We start from the raw sequence: 14555 nt of genomic DNA, 5'->3' as shown, positions 1-14555 counted from the left end.
GCGGTCACGGCTGGCTGCAGAGACGGCTCCCGGGCTGTCTGCAGTGGCGGGTTCTGAGCCGTCTGCAGTGGTGTTGTGCTGTTTTTATGAATGTGGGATTGGATGTGGGCTTTTATAAACCTGGCCCGCCCAGGTTTCGGTGCATTCCATTACCTCGTTTCGAGGCAGGAATGCCCCCGTGCTTCTGATCGAGGTGCACTCTGGTGAAAGGGGTTGAGTCTGACCGAGATGTCCTCTGGGTCCTTCTCTACAGGAGAAGCTCTCCCCTGCGAGAGCCCCTCTTCTCTCGGGGGTGGAACTAGACTCTGTCACCGTGACACTGCGGAACGCGCACAGTCAGTGCTGTGCCACTTCTTAGGGTGGCAACCAGCGGTCCCACTGAAAATCTTTCAGAGGCTCCTGGGGCCTATGGTGTCCTCTGTGGCAGTGTTCCACTCGGGTTGATGCATTTGACACCACTTCATTGGCTCCAGAGTCCAGTTCCTTGGAGATACCTAGAAGCTGCAGGTTGGGCAACACCCAACACTTTTGCCACGGACTGCTGGGCGTACGCCTGCGAAGCGCCTTCTCCAGGCGAGTCAGTGCGCTCTTTTGCCTCCCTACTTTCCTCACTGGGTGATGTACAGGCATTCCATCCATCACTAAGCATCCCTTCTGGTTGCGAACCAGAGGGAGCGGCTCATATACCAAAGCTCGTTAGATGGGAGTTTCCCCCTTGATGTGAACCCCTGTTTCTTGAGCTGATGCTCCACACGTTATGACTCCCCCATTGGGTGTCCCGTCTGACGTATTCCTCTCTCCTGGTTCCCTGCTGGTGAAACTGTGACCTCCCCACGGTGGACTCAACGGTTCCGTGCACCTCTTTTGGGGTTGTGCACTATTCTCCCACAAGTTCTCATTTGTTGAGACTGTGTGTGTAATTTTCACATATCACCTCCCTGTCGGTAGGATGTGTCCTCCATAGCACAGGCTCCTCTCTCAAGGTTCCTGCCCTCCCCAGTGTCCCTCACGGTGCCAGGCGGCCATCTTGTATCTAGAGTAGAAAGTTCTGGCCTGTGACGGCTGTTGGTAAGAGCCCTCGCCCTTATTCAAGTGCTGCCTTACTTGGGAGATCATGATTCGCGGCAGTGCTTAACCGTTAGACCCGCCTAGGCCAGTCAGGATCTCGCTACAATTTCCTTGGCCTATTTTTTAAAAGTACTTTTTTTAAGATCAAAACCCATCTGTCGGTTTGACACAACGTCTCGTTCAGTCCATCAGGGAACTAAGGCTACATCCGTAACAAAGACGTTTTTGTGTTTTCATTTAAAATGTGTAGTTTTTGTGACCATGAATTTACCATGATTAGAAAATTGAATGAGGAATGAAGTTTGTTATTATAGAGTTATTATAGTTTTGATTTTAGTTTTATTCATATTTTAAATAAGCTGTAATTTTTTTAATGTTAATTTTAGTTAGTTTTAGCAATCTTGGTATATGCTTTTGTCATTATATTATTTAATTTTTTTTGTTCATTATAATAATTTTAGTGCTGTAAGGTTGTTTCAGTCTTTTTTTTTCTTTTTTTTTCAAAGTTAAAATTTTTTGTTGATTTAAAAAAGGATATATATAAATATATTTTATCAATTTATACGAATAATTTCATAAATGCATTAATTTTTGGGTACATTTTTTATTGGATTTAAATTAACAGAAGCATTTTTAATGTTTTAATTTTAGCAAACTAAAATAACTGTGTTGGACGAACAGATGCCACCCCTATATGCCGAGCCCGTGTTGACACGTTTCCTTTGCCGTCATTGGGTGGATGAACAGATTTTTCCGCCCTAGATTAACGCCATTGGTCGAGCCAGTATTAACACTTTTCAAAGGAATCAAGCCTCATGCATTTTTTGCAGTTATGCATATTGAACACGAATATAATGTTTTTAAATTGGAAAATAGCACATTTTCTTCTTTTAAATGAGGTGCAATTCAATTGAGACATTTCTGCATGATTAGATTGATGGCAAGTGATTAGACGATCACCCTCCGTAACACTGAGTGATCGGACATCGTTTCAGCATGCTTCTCATGAATCTGCAGAACCCAGGTTACCCCTGACAGAGCCCATCAGGTCAGTCAAACTTTTGACTGGAAACAAAGTTTGCCAGGTCCGAGGGTCAAACCCAGCTTAAAGAGTCAGCTCTGTCAAAAACCTCCGTCACATTCTTACCTTACTGCCAACCTCGACTGATCCTGGGCTATTAATCACAGAGGAGCGGCTCTGACCTCAGCCCCTCTCCTTTTGAAGTGTGCTGTCCTTTGCCGCATGAGGAAATCATTTGCTGCCTGATTCAATGAGCCGTCAGCCGAGCCAGCAGACCTAATGACATGTGAGAATATTAACCTCCTTCCACTGAGAGCTGTGAATCTTGAGAGGCAGTCTATAATTCACCAGCCGTTTCATCCTCGGCCCTAGTCCTTCTGGCTGGACTCCCGCCCTGCCCGACCGGGCATAACCCCACCCTAACCCAACACGGCTCAACCCCACCCTAAACCCAACACGCCGCTGCCTGGTTTGGCCCGAGTTTGGTTAAAATAAATAGTTCATCCTAAAAGCCAACACTTTGTCATCATTTATGCACACGAGTGATGTTTTGACCCTGTATTATTTTCTTCCATCCATGGACCGCAAAATGAGGTGTCAGGGCGGAATGCACAAACTGCTTACTTCCATATGAGGAAAGACGACAGTGATTTATACTTTTGAGCTAAAATAAAGGAGACAAATGCAGACATGTTTCACTGATACTTTTTCCTCAAATTACAATCATTGTTTTATTCAATTTAAAAATGCTGCATCATTGAGGCCAAATGTTGTCGGTTCTCATAGGTCACATAACCAATTGGGTTCATATGAATCTAGACCTGTGCAGTATTTTATGGTACTTTTTTAGAGCTTGATATTCTGCGTTCTTTTATAAAAAAAATACAATATTGGTATCACAAGGTTGAATAAATGATGACATCATTACCAATTACATAGTTCTTTTCTTAAAATCCCAAATTTGAAGCTAAGAGAATGGCACTTCATTGATGCACCCCAATGTGTTACTCTTTACTCTTTACACACGGCTGCATGTGTGTTTAGCTATCCATGTAACTACTATTTCTTATTTATTTAAGTGGTATTTGCAATATTGTGTGGGCTAATGATAGTGTTGCTAAATGGAGCCAAATTTTGCACCGCAGGTTTGTGAATATCCATGTACAAAACAAAGCAAAAATGTAAATTATAGATTGCCCGTCCCCATTAAAACTGCAGGATAACTGCTGCATGGGCCTTTAACACATGTAAATTGCAACATAGCTGAAGGCCATTTCCCTACTCATGTGATCTGTAAATTGCTGCCACCCGAGGGCTGGTGACATGTTTGAAGTCGGGCGGGGTGGAGAGCCTGAGATTAAGCCAGATATTTACTGCCTAATACTGCCAACTGGAGATTTATAGCACCGCAGCGTCCAAAGCCATCATGTTTTTGAATATTGAAAACACAATTGCATGCGGGCTGAAAGTGGGTGTGCATCAAAGCCCATTTTGCTGGGCGTTGCAGATAGATCTTACTGGAGCTGATGAATCTGTTGTCAAGATGACATTCAAGGTTGTAAAGTGGATTAAAAAAATGGAGAATGACACAACAGGTAGATGTGGGGATTTAATCGCTCACAGAAAACATAATATAGATAATATAGGTTCCGCTCACACTTGTGATAGTTTATAAGAATCTTCCCCTGAACTGATAATTGTTTAACAATAGGGAAGCTACCTGACTTATTTTATTTAAAAACTTAAACTAAAGTTGGATTTTATAATGTGTTTCTATAGACACATAGGATAATGTTCTTCTCAACATACTGTAATAGATACATAATCTCTATGTGAGATGAGAATTTTTCATCATGTCCTCTGATGGACGGTGTGCCGCTTAGCAGCACCATCTGCATTTCCTCATTTCCACTTTTTTTTTAGTTTATTAAAACCAGCGCAATCTCTGTTTCTACAGCCTCGCTCCTCTCTTTCATTCATTATAGTTTCTTATCTTGGCAGGCAATCACAACTGCCAGGCTGCAAGTCCATTATGCACATATGAAGCCCATCACTCCAACCGGATTGGCCAATTCATCAAACATTTATCTTTTGCCCTGTGAACAGCGTGTCAATTTGCCTGTCACTCTCAAGACTGTGCTGCCTCTTTGGAATAAAAACATTACTCTTCCTGCACCGGAGACAGCTTTGATGTTAAATCTCCTCTCAAACTTTAAAACAATGCCTAAGTCTGATTCCAATCCTCACGCAGGAAACCATTTCCAAACAGTGTGTGAGGGCAGACATTCCTCTGAGCCGGCAGCCATTGTTCTTGAATGTATTATCAGAGTCACACTTGAGACTGACGTGAGAGGTAGTGTGTTATGATACCATGTTTTCTTTGTTTTCTATATTTTTCATAGTATCATCTCTTTTCGTCCGTTACTACTTCTATTCGTACTGTGTACTGTATGTATCATCTTCATGCCGACCCAGATGTTTATAACTTAATTTCTTCAGTTGAACACAATTGAATAATTTTAGATTAAAATGCGGTCATGTTATCTTCTTATATGGGTGTCAAATGGGAAGTCCATTCATCATTAGTAGTCCAAATGATTCCAGCTGGACAATAAAAATATTCAGTAGAAAAAATTACACATTTACAAGTAACAACTAGTCATATAATGAGCTTATTTAGAAATCAATATGTACAATTGAGCACGGTAATTCAAATATGGCGGCACATTGGTAATGCAGATTTTCATTGGTTCCTGCGTGTCTCGTGACAAAACGCGTGTATGAAGTCACAGGACCCCATATACGTAAGAAGATAACATGACAGCCCTATAATAAAACATATAAAAATATTCTTTATTGTGTTCAATTGAAAGGATGTCAGATTTGAGAGAATGTTCATTTTGAGATGAACTATTGCTTAGACGCCGCATAAATGTAATGTTAATGCGGCATTTAATATAATATAATCGGGCACTAAGCTGAAAGCTGTACATTTTACTGTGTAAATATTAAACTGGAACATGAGTTTGGACTAAAAACCCAATATACTTCAAAACAACAATTTCATCAACATGTGTTTTCAAATACATGAATAATGCCAGCAGCCACCTTCATGTTTACTTTTGTTCATTTGTGGTGTTTTTTGGTCATTGAAGCACATTTTAAATATAGAGAGGCAAAAAGAGAGCGCTTCTTACCATTGTGTATAGTAAGGCAATATTTTAAATGGGTGCTGAATGATATACAATGTCATGTATTTTTCATAGTAACATCTCTTATCCTGTTTTTAAAATCACGGTTATTGTCAATAGCGAAAACAATCCCTAACGGAGACACGGTGTTGACTCTAGACACGTGGGTGACATTGGAGCTGAGGATATGAGAAGTTCTGATATCAAAGAATGATCAGAGCTGCTCTGCCTGGATCAGACACGCTGGGGACTCACAGAGCCTCTGAACGAGAGCTAGAAAGAGAAAGGCCCTTTAGAACCAGCGGGCGAACAAGGGAATTAATGGCCAAAGGAAAGCGACATATCAAAGCTGGGAATATCATAAAGGAGGCTTTTGCTGAATGGGATCAATGCTGGAACGTAGACTTGGAATACCAAGGGAGTGCGAGTGTGTTTGAACTAGCGCTGTGTCTTAGATCATCATCACTCAGCGAGTGTTTGTGTGAGAACGTTCAGCTTGCGGTTAGCGGTGTTTGCTAACTCACGGCCCTTTCAGTTCTGTTGTCTAAGCCAAATACTTGTCTTTTCTTTACTCCCTTTCTCTCTCTAGCCCCCCCTGGACATGTGACCCGAGAATGCCGGCTGACTAATGGCTGCAGTGACTGACATTTCAACCAATAATCACGGAGTGTTTTTTTCCCCTGTTGTCAGCAGCAGTTTATCAATCAGCATGTCCGCATTAGTATTTGTCTATCGATCCATCCATCTCTGTCAAGACTTCTCTGTGTCATTGTCTGTACTCGTGTCCTCTTGTTTGGCTTATTTTGAGGATAGTCTGCATAGTAATTTGTTTTACAGGCCCTGGCTTTGAAAGGTTGCTTAGAAGCATTTACATGGCGGTCTTTGAGGGGGTCCGGAAGTTAACGTGCAGATTGCTTTCAGCGACCCCCCCTGTCTGTCGATGTTTGTAACATAACCTTTGGTGATAATGGTGATAATCTGGCTCTTGTTTCTGTCAATATGTCACAGGCGTATCGTTTGTTATGCACCATGTTTCCATATATATTTGATGTTTAATGTTCTGTTTACACTACTGATGTTTAATTATCACGTTGCTTCGTGGGTAAACCTCCTGTTCTGCGGGCCATGCTCTAATCCGTGCAGCACAGACAAACATGTTGAGATATTCACTGTGACAATGAGCTTGATCATAATTATCTTAACAAGCATCGAGTTCATCGGTGTGGCTTGTTAAATCTATCTTTCCCTCTCAACCCATTTCTCCTCCTCTGGCTTTGAATCAGACACCACTCCCTGCATTGTGCTGTTCTGTCATTGTGGTGTGACTTTGAAGATGGTAGTGAAAATGTGCAGTCGGTTTTGGATTCCCCATGGGGACGAGGTGTCATTCAGAGTGGTTCCTACCTGAGAGAGTGTGTGTGCTAAGCACTAAGCGCTTTGTTTTTTATATGCATACAGTGCTTATGCTGTGTGTAATTTCTTTGGAAGATCTATTGACAGAAATGCAATAAACTATGTGTTCAGATGTGTATAAAGACCTTTCATAATGAAGCGTTATGTATCTTAGTAGTAGCTTTTTCTCGCTACGTACACTGGGGTCCCCTTACATGGTGTTCGCCATGTTGTTTCTACAGTGGCCCTAAACGGACAAACTTCTCTATGAAACGTGTTTCATAAATACGTTATCTCTTTCTGCCAAGAAGCAAAAACGTGACGACATCTGTGTCGGCCACCGTAGTGCTTTGAATGGGTGTTGTGAGTGGAGTGAGCCATTGTCATACACTGGACCTTCATCCAAAAAGAAATGTTTTCATACCAGGTTATTAAGTCTTTCAAAAGGTCAGGATAACAGCTTTAACGTATCAAAAAGTGTGTGACGCATACATTATGTTCCAAGATATGTAAAGCCATGAGGAACTGAAATTTAAGTCCGTCATTAATAACCTCTCCCTTCCAACAAAGTTGTGAAATCTCATCACATTTGCTTTTAGATTGATTGTCGTCTCAGATTTGATATCAAATGCTTTTGGTTCTCACTTGTGTCGTGATGTTATGTGGTGCTTGTTGTGTTCAAAAATAGAGAATGAGATTTGAGATCCCCATAGTACATATAACATCAGTAAATCAAGGCCTGAATTCACTCTCTTAACTCCCACAAAGCTATCATGTGGCTTCAGAGGACTTGAAATGTGAAATATAATTCGCGACCTGACAGTTGTGGTCGCAACAAGCCATTTCATGGAAAGTATTCTTTACCATCGCTCTTTATATTTCACGGTGAAAATAACAGCACACGTATATAAAATACGAGGTCGAGTGAATAATTACAGACGTTTGTATTTTTGAGCGAACTGTTCCTTTAAAAGCGCTGGTAATTAATCATTCTGTTAGCAACGCAGTTTGAAACTTTCACACCGTACAGATGCTGTATGTAATGCGGCAGCACAAATGTTTAGGCAAAATGTGTTTTGCAGGACCGGGTAAATTAGGGTTGAATCCCTTGGCTGTGAATTTAACTGATTAAATCACCTTTTGCACACAGCAGTAGTGACACGAAAACAACAATTAATAAGCAAACCCCCCGTGACGCGCTGCTGCCTCTTAACTAAGCAGCTAATAACATTATGCTCGTCCAGAGCTAGCACAAGCAAACAGGTGGGGGAAGCTTTAATGAACTGATTAGGGATTTTACTGTATTCGCAGTTTTTTACTCCGTTTCCCAACATAAATACAACAATGCAAGTTCTTGGCTACTTTAGCGGTTGTACTGTATAGACCCTTTTGCAAGACGTAAACAACCGCTTCTTTCAGTTCTTTGACACTACGCAAACGTTACAGAACTGAAACAAACCGTGAAAGAGATGACTTACTCTAGTTGTTCCAAGCCTGTAAAAATGTCTTTGTTCAGATGAAAGCAGAAAGATATTTGGACGGATGCTTGTAAACAGTTCTTGGCCACCATTGACTACCATAGTAGGAAAAATGACAACGGTAGTCAAAAGTACCTCGGAACTGTTTGCGTTCCTACATTCTTCAAAATATCTTTCATTCAGTTATTCAAACTATACATATTTTTCTACTATATTAGTCAATGGGGTCCAAAAAATTTTTAGTCATAGCATTCTTCCAAATATCTTTCATTCAGTTATTCAAACTATACATATTTTTCTACTATATTAGTCAATGGGGTCCAAAAAATTTTTAGTCATAGCATTCTTCCAAATATCTTTCATTCAGTTATTCAAACTATACATATTTTTCTGCTATATTAGTCAATGGGGTCCAAAAAATGTTTATTCATAGCATTCTTCCAAATATCTTTCTCTGAGTTCATTAGAACAAAGACATTTATGCAGGTTTGAAAAATCTTTAGGGTGAGTAAATGTTGACTGAATTTTTTATTTTTGGGAGAACTGTCCCTTTAAGCGAAATGTCTCTGTAATATACAAAAATTAGCAAAACAACAGGAAGTGCCTCTGTTGTTAATGTCATGAACTGTTTGATACAAGCATTGTATTTGCATTACACAACTGTTTTACAAAACCGGCAACAGCACCATACAGACAGCTTTGTTCACGTGTAATTGAGTATCACCTGAAGAAAGAACTCACCTGACTACACACCGACATTTACTCCCGTGAGCTCTTTCTAAATTGCCGTGGGATTTTCTCTGCGACCACAAAAGATATCATGACAACAAAATCCATTAGATTACGATGCGCAGGTGTTATTTTTCTCTTGTGAAAAAAACACATCTCAGTTACCATTGGATCGTTCTTTTGAGGCAAAGGCTGACCAACCTAAATGTCAATTAACTAAGGGTGGGCACATTAACATTGTAGGCTGTCAGCCTCTGCCATTTGAAGGATTAGAAACACACACCCCGGCTTTTATCCACCTTCCACAGCATGAACTTTGGAAGGCCCCGACATTACCCTGAGCACCACCCTCCATCATGTTCCTGCCAGCGTGGGGCGTGGAAAGGGCCCAGACGGAGGAAAAGTCCTTGGGGACCGCACGTGTGCGCAGCGCTGGGTGTCACGACGCAAATAAAGGGACAAAAAAAAGTTAAACTTACTAAACGTGGTTGTTTTTAACTCATATGTGAAGTTCCGGAAGTTGTAGTCCGTCTGTGGCTAAGGTATTAAAGTTGCGCTGGGAAAATGATGGATGACGAGTTAAATTTGTGTTGGGGGAGTGAAGGTGAACTGTGACAGAGTTATTTATCTTGGGAATGGAGGGTTAGGGTCAGGCAAAGCTGGGTGCCTGAAGGCACAAGACATTGACAAATTCATCCCGCACACTGCATTTCTGAAGCGCTTTTGTTTTGAATCCTGGCTACTCACGAGTGACCCTCATCACTCATGCTGCCAGCGTGTGAAGGATGGCGCACCATGCCAGGGGATCTCACTGCCACTAATTCTTATCATTCACTTTCCTGACAGTCCCAAGCCCAAACTATTCCGGCCTGTGAAAGGGCCGCCTGAAATATTTATTTCTGCACATAATGGCTGCCCAGATTTAGGGCTATATCATTTTTCCTCTCTTGCCTTATCATTGCAGGTCACTGACAGGCCTGAAAGTGTTCAGCCAACTGGAAGAACTGATTGTGGACAACAATCTTCTCGGAAATGACCTCCGGTTGCCCAGGTTACCGCGACTCCATACCCTGACGCTCAATAAGAACCAAATATCCTTTGCTTTTCTCTTCACGCTTTACCAGAAGGGATGATGCGCGGTAAGTGAAAAGTTTCCGTCTGCTTGTTTGAGATTCAGTGTGGGATCTCTCTTTTGCCACACTCCATCTCTCTAAATGCTCTTTAAATGATGTTATTGTATTAAATTGAGCTCCTCTGCCTAATGGGGCTGCTTCATAAACTCACTTGGTTTTGTGCCATGGTGACCTCTAGTGGAAGACAGAGAAAATAATCTTCCCATTCAGTCCCATGGTTGAAAAATAAAGGGGCGGATTAGTTTAAGGCAGGACTTAGTTAAATTAGGATCTTTAAATTGTTTTAAAAAACATACTTTACAAAAAACATTACCGATGTGCATCTTTAGACAAAACAATAACACTCATATATTTTAAGTTGTTTTCGATCAAGACGTCTCTATTTTAATAAGTCTGGGACTTGGTTTAAGCCCTGTCCGGTAAACGGCCCCAAAATCCAGATAGACAAGTAATCTCCGTTATGATAAGGGACTGTTGTAACTAGTGTGTAAACTCACAAACGTCCTTATGTTCGCATTAGCTGTATATTAAGCACACAGTGCCACTATTGCATGCTATATGTGTGTTTGAAGTCAGGCTGGAAAACTCAAGTTTAAATTGTGTGACAGCCTGCAATGACATCGCTGAGACGTGTTCCTTTCAGTATGCGTGATGAGATGCACAAATGGCAAAAGTAATGTGTTAGTCTGACAAAAATCCATGCTCTGGTGTTTGTCGCTGGATGGTATCCATCTACATAATAATGACGCGGAGTCGCTCCCTTCTCCAAGCGGCTCTCCTCCGACAGTGTGTCAGCAACTCAGACCCGAATTCTGCTGTGAAGTGGTCTGTACATGCTAATGGGGCAATTTTTTACATCCTGTAGTGGCCTGCCGCCATTGAAATTCAAGTGCTGCATTAGCACGCTTGTATTTTGACACGTTTTGGGCACCGTTTTCCGATGAAGTGAATGTATTAGTGATGAATTTGCTGTGAAGTGGCTGTTTGTTTCCCGGTGTTGGCTATGGGGTGGGTGGGGGTTCTATGGCTTAGGGAGTCGCTAACTGTTTTCACCACGAGGCATCCATCATTTTGTCAATGTTTTTAATGTTCTGCACCAAGCCACCCAGGAAATGGCTCGAGGAATGAGAGGAAAGAACAGCCAAACTTCCAGCAAATGCCAAATTCCTCGTCAATACATTTGTTTTTCTGCGTTTTTTCTTTGAGGGCCTTTGGATGGTTTTGGTAAGTTTGTCAGAGATGTACACCGAGCCGTGAGAGAGCGCAGAATAAATGCTGATGTAATGAACAGCCCAGATTCCTTGACCTGTGACACCTCACAGACATTGAGGCCCTACTGGAGCATTTGATGGAAGTGACGCCGGCCCTGGAATACCTCAGCCTTCTGGGAAATGAGGCTTGTCCCAACCAGCTGGTCAGCATGGATAAAGATGAGGACGATTATCAGAGATACAGGTCAGAACACTTATTATAACATGCACAACACAAGCTTTGAGATTTCTGTGTGCCAGCAAATGATGAAATGCTATACTAAGATTACAAATTTCTAGTGTCCCACCGCAACAAAAGTGATTTTTTTTCTAGGTATTCATGCATTTATTTTGTTTATGTCATGTCACTAATATGTTTATTTCTTCATGGGGAAAAAAACATTGGTACCCCAGGAGTGTGTAGTTCTGCAACTTTCAGTAATCTTTTATTTGGATGAACGGCTGTTGCACAACACCATAAATCACGTTGCACAAGCAAAGACTGATACTTCAGGCTATAACCGCACTCCTCTTAAAGCTACTCACCTCTGCTTCTATTTTTTTCCCCCATTTCGTAGACTTGCAAAATCGATTTCATGTGTGAATTGCGATAACCACAAATGAGTGTTTGCCATCCTTTCCTACAAGATGAAACGATGCATTCATTATCAAGCCCGGGCCTATGGGAGCGCAATGCCACGCTATGTTACCACCATTTGTCAGGTTTTCAACATGAAACCCGCCGCTAGGAAGAAGGGAGGGAGAGAAACGCATTTTTTTTGTCTACCTAAGACCTAAGTGCATTTTTCTTGACACTGTGTTCTGTATGAATCATTTACCATACAGATGAACCCGAAAGGCGCCGCTCTCTCGCAACATCTCCCATGCTTCACTTGGTGCTCAGGACGCCCGTTCCTTCTCTGATTGACAGCAGCTGTGTGTTTGTGATGTAATATTCATAACGTGTCACATAGTAACACATCAATTTCAGCATAATGCAGATTTCGTGTCTGACGGGTTACTCGTGCGCTCGGGTCACGCGGGGTCCGGCCCTGGGCTATGCGTTTCTCAGAGCGTGTCCCAAGAAAAACGTCCCGCTCTGTAACGCTGTGAAATATATCGCGCCTCTCTTTGCGCTTGTTCAATTAGTCAAATGAAATGAACGGCCGTAAGTACACTCGGCTGTATTTCACAGCAGTCACCGAGGCCATTCATCATTGTTTACTTCGGGGGCTCGAGTTATTTTTTGGTTGAAGTAGTACAGTGTTCGACACAGCGACAGCCAGCTGCAGTACAGGATGCGTGTACTGTCTCTTTGGAATGCACTCAAGCCAGCGCCGCCTGCGTTTGCGTGCCTGTCTCCTGACATCATGACGTGCGCGTGGGCTTGAAAATGCGTGTTTGCTGAAGATCAGAAAGTTGAGGGCTAGTTTCGCCCGGGGTGCTTTAAGCAACATTTGCAGCCGGGCTGCTCCAACCATCTGTTTGAACGCCGCCAATAATTTCACAACGATCAAGAAAACACCTGCACATTTTCCGCAAACAGTCGCTGTTATTGTGTTTGTTTGTTATTGAATCATAACGGTGAACAAAGCATATCCACACCAGACTGCTCCCCATTACTCTAGAGGAAGTTTTGTTATTTAAACTCATTAGTATTGCTTGCTAAAAACAAACACTATTACTATTGCTCATATTTGGGGATTTGAACAAACCTCTGAAGTATTAAAGTATTTAGTAAAAATTTCAGCCTAGCACTCGTTGCGCATTAATGGCAGATTTTTGCCTGCCGGACAATAAAATGTGTGAAGAAATCCCATATGCTTACATTCAAACCAGAACCATAATATCAGAGACTTGGGGACGAGGACTTTTGAGCAAATAGCAACGCCCTAGCAACCACCCACAACACTTTAGCATCGTAGAACCACTCACATTTTGTTCAGTTAAAGAAAAACTTCAAAACAATATGTTTTTTTTTCCAACTCATATTGTTAACATTCCCATAAGCGTGTATTCAGCACAGATAGGAAAGCTGTATGTTTGCACAGATACACCACCGTGTTTTATGCGAATAGCATCCTCCACGTTTTGATCATTATTTTCGATTCAAGTTCATCTTTACAGGATCAATGCGGAATTCTGTTCTCTGTGATCAGTCAGGAATAAACATGTAGCATGAGTTCACCATCGGGCTTCATCATTGTCATCATCATCAGTTTGTTGTTGGCTTTTGCATGAGAGCTCGGTTGGAGATCTGTCACTGCCCATATACATGTCTGTTCACACCCTCCACTTACTCTCTCTCTCTCTGTCTCTCTCTCTCTCTCTCTCTCTCTCTCTGTCTCTCTCTCTCTCTCTCTCTCTCTCTCTCTCTCTGTCTCTCTCTCTCTCTCTCTCTCTCTCTCTCTCTGTCTCTCTCTCTACCTCTTTCTATCTCACTCTCTGTTTGAAGTCTTGACATGTCTCTTCCTCCATTCCTTTCAGCCTGTGAAAGAATCTGTTGTCATCTATGTATTCCTGCTATTATCTCACGTCATTTTCTGCCGCTGAATGAAAGACAGTGTGTGTGAAAGCGTAAAGAGATATCTGTGAAGCTACAGAAATGACAGCTTGCCACATTCCGTCAATGTGTAATTTTATCTGTTTGTATGTTGTCCTTATTTTTAAATATTTTGATGGTGATTACCTATTTACAACATTGTCACACTTAATTTAACACATTTTAAAAGAAAGTTGTTGTTACAAAAATTCTGTATATTTTCTTTGTTTAACTCTCTAACTCTCTCTCTCTGTCTGTTTGTAGTACAAATCCATCCTTTTTTCTATATGATAGATTGAATGAGATCATTACAATCATTCCAAATTAAGGAAAAGGTAAAAAAGATGATGAAAGTTGTTTGATCATTTACCCTCTTGTCATTTAGAACCTCTTTCTTCCGCAGAAGAGAAAATAAAATGTTTAGAAAAATATAAAGGCAGCACTCATCGGCATGCATTGGTTTTGTGTCTACGCAATAGAAGTGAATGGGTGCCGGCACTGTTCGGTAACCAACTTTTTCAAAACATCCTCTTTTGTGTTCTGCGGAAGAAAGAAAATCACAGAGGTTCTAAATGACGAGAGGGTGAGTTTCATTTTGGGGGGAACGATCACTTTAACTTCAATGAGAATGTGCATTATTTTCCTTTTTTCTAATGTAAACTTTAAAATAAGTTTAATGTCATGATGCAGTTTGTTGTATTGAAATGGACATTGTGAGTTAAATTATACCGTACAACAGTGAGTTTTGCGG

The 14555-nt window shown here is 41.4% G+C and overlaps 1 protein-coding gene across 2 annotated transcripts in view; it reads left to right on the top strand.

Annotated features, from left to right (window-relative positions):
• Nucleotides 1-14555, top strand: part of lrmda (leucine rich melanocyte differentiation associated) — a 236529-nt gene that overhangs the window by 142423 nt on the left and 79551 nt on the right. For both annotated transcript variants that reach the window (XR_013787580.1, XM_079473232.1), the window contains exons 3-4: nt 9844-9970; nt 11328-11467. Coding sequence is in view for 1 of the 2 variants with exons in the window: in XM_079473232.1 (XP_079329358.1) it covers nt 9844-9970; nt 11328-11467 (267 nt within the window). In the remaining variant the exon portion in view is untranslated. The remainder of the gene's footprint in view (nt 1-9843; nt 9971-11327; nt 11468-14555) is intronic.

This window comes from Barbatula barbatula, assembly GCF_947034865.1.
Source record: "Barbatula barbatula genome assembly, chromosome: 14".
NCBI classification, from domain to species: Eukaryota; Metazoa; Chordata; class Actinopteri; order Cypriniformes; family Nemacheilidae; genus Barbatula; species Barbatula barbatula.
The sequence above is the reverse complement of the archived record's forward strand: the minus strand, read 5'-3'. Positions and strand labels throughout refer to the sequence as shown.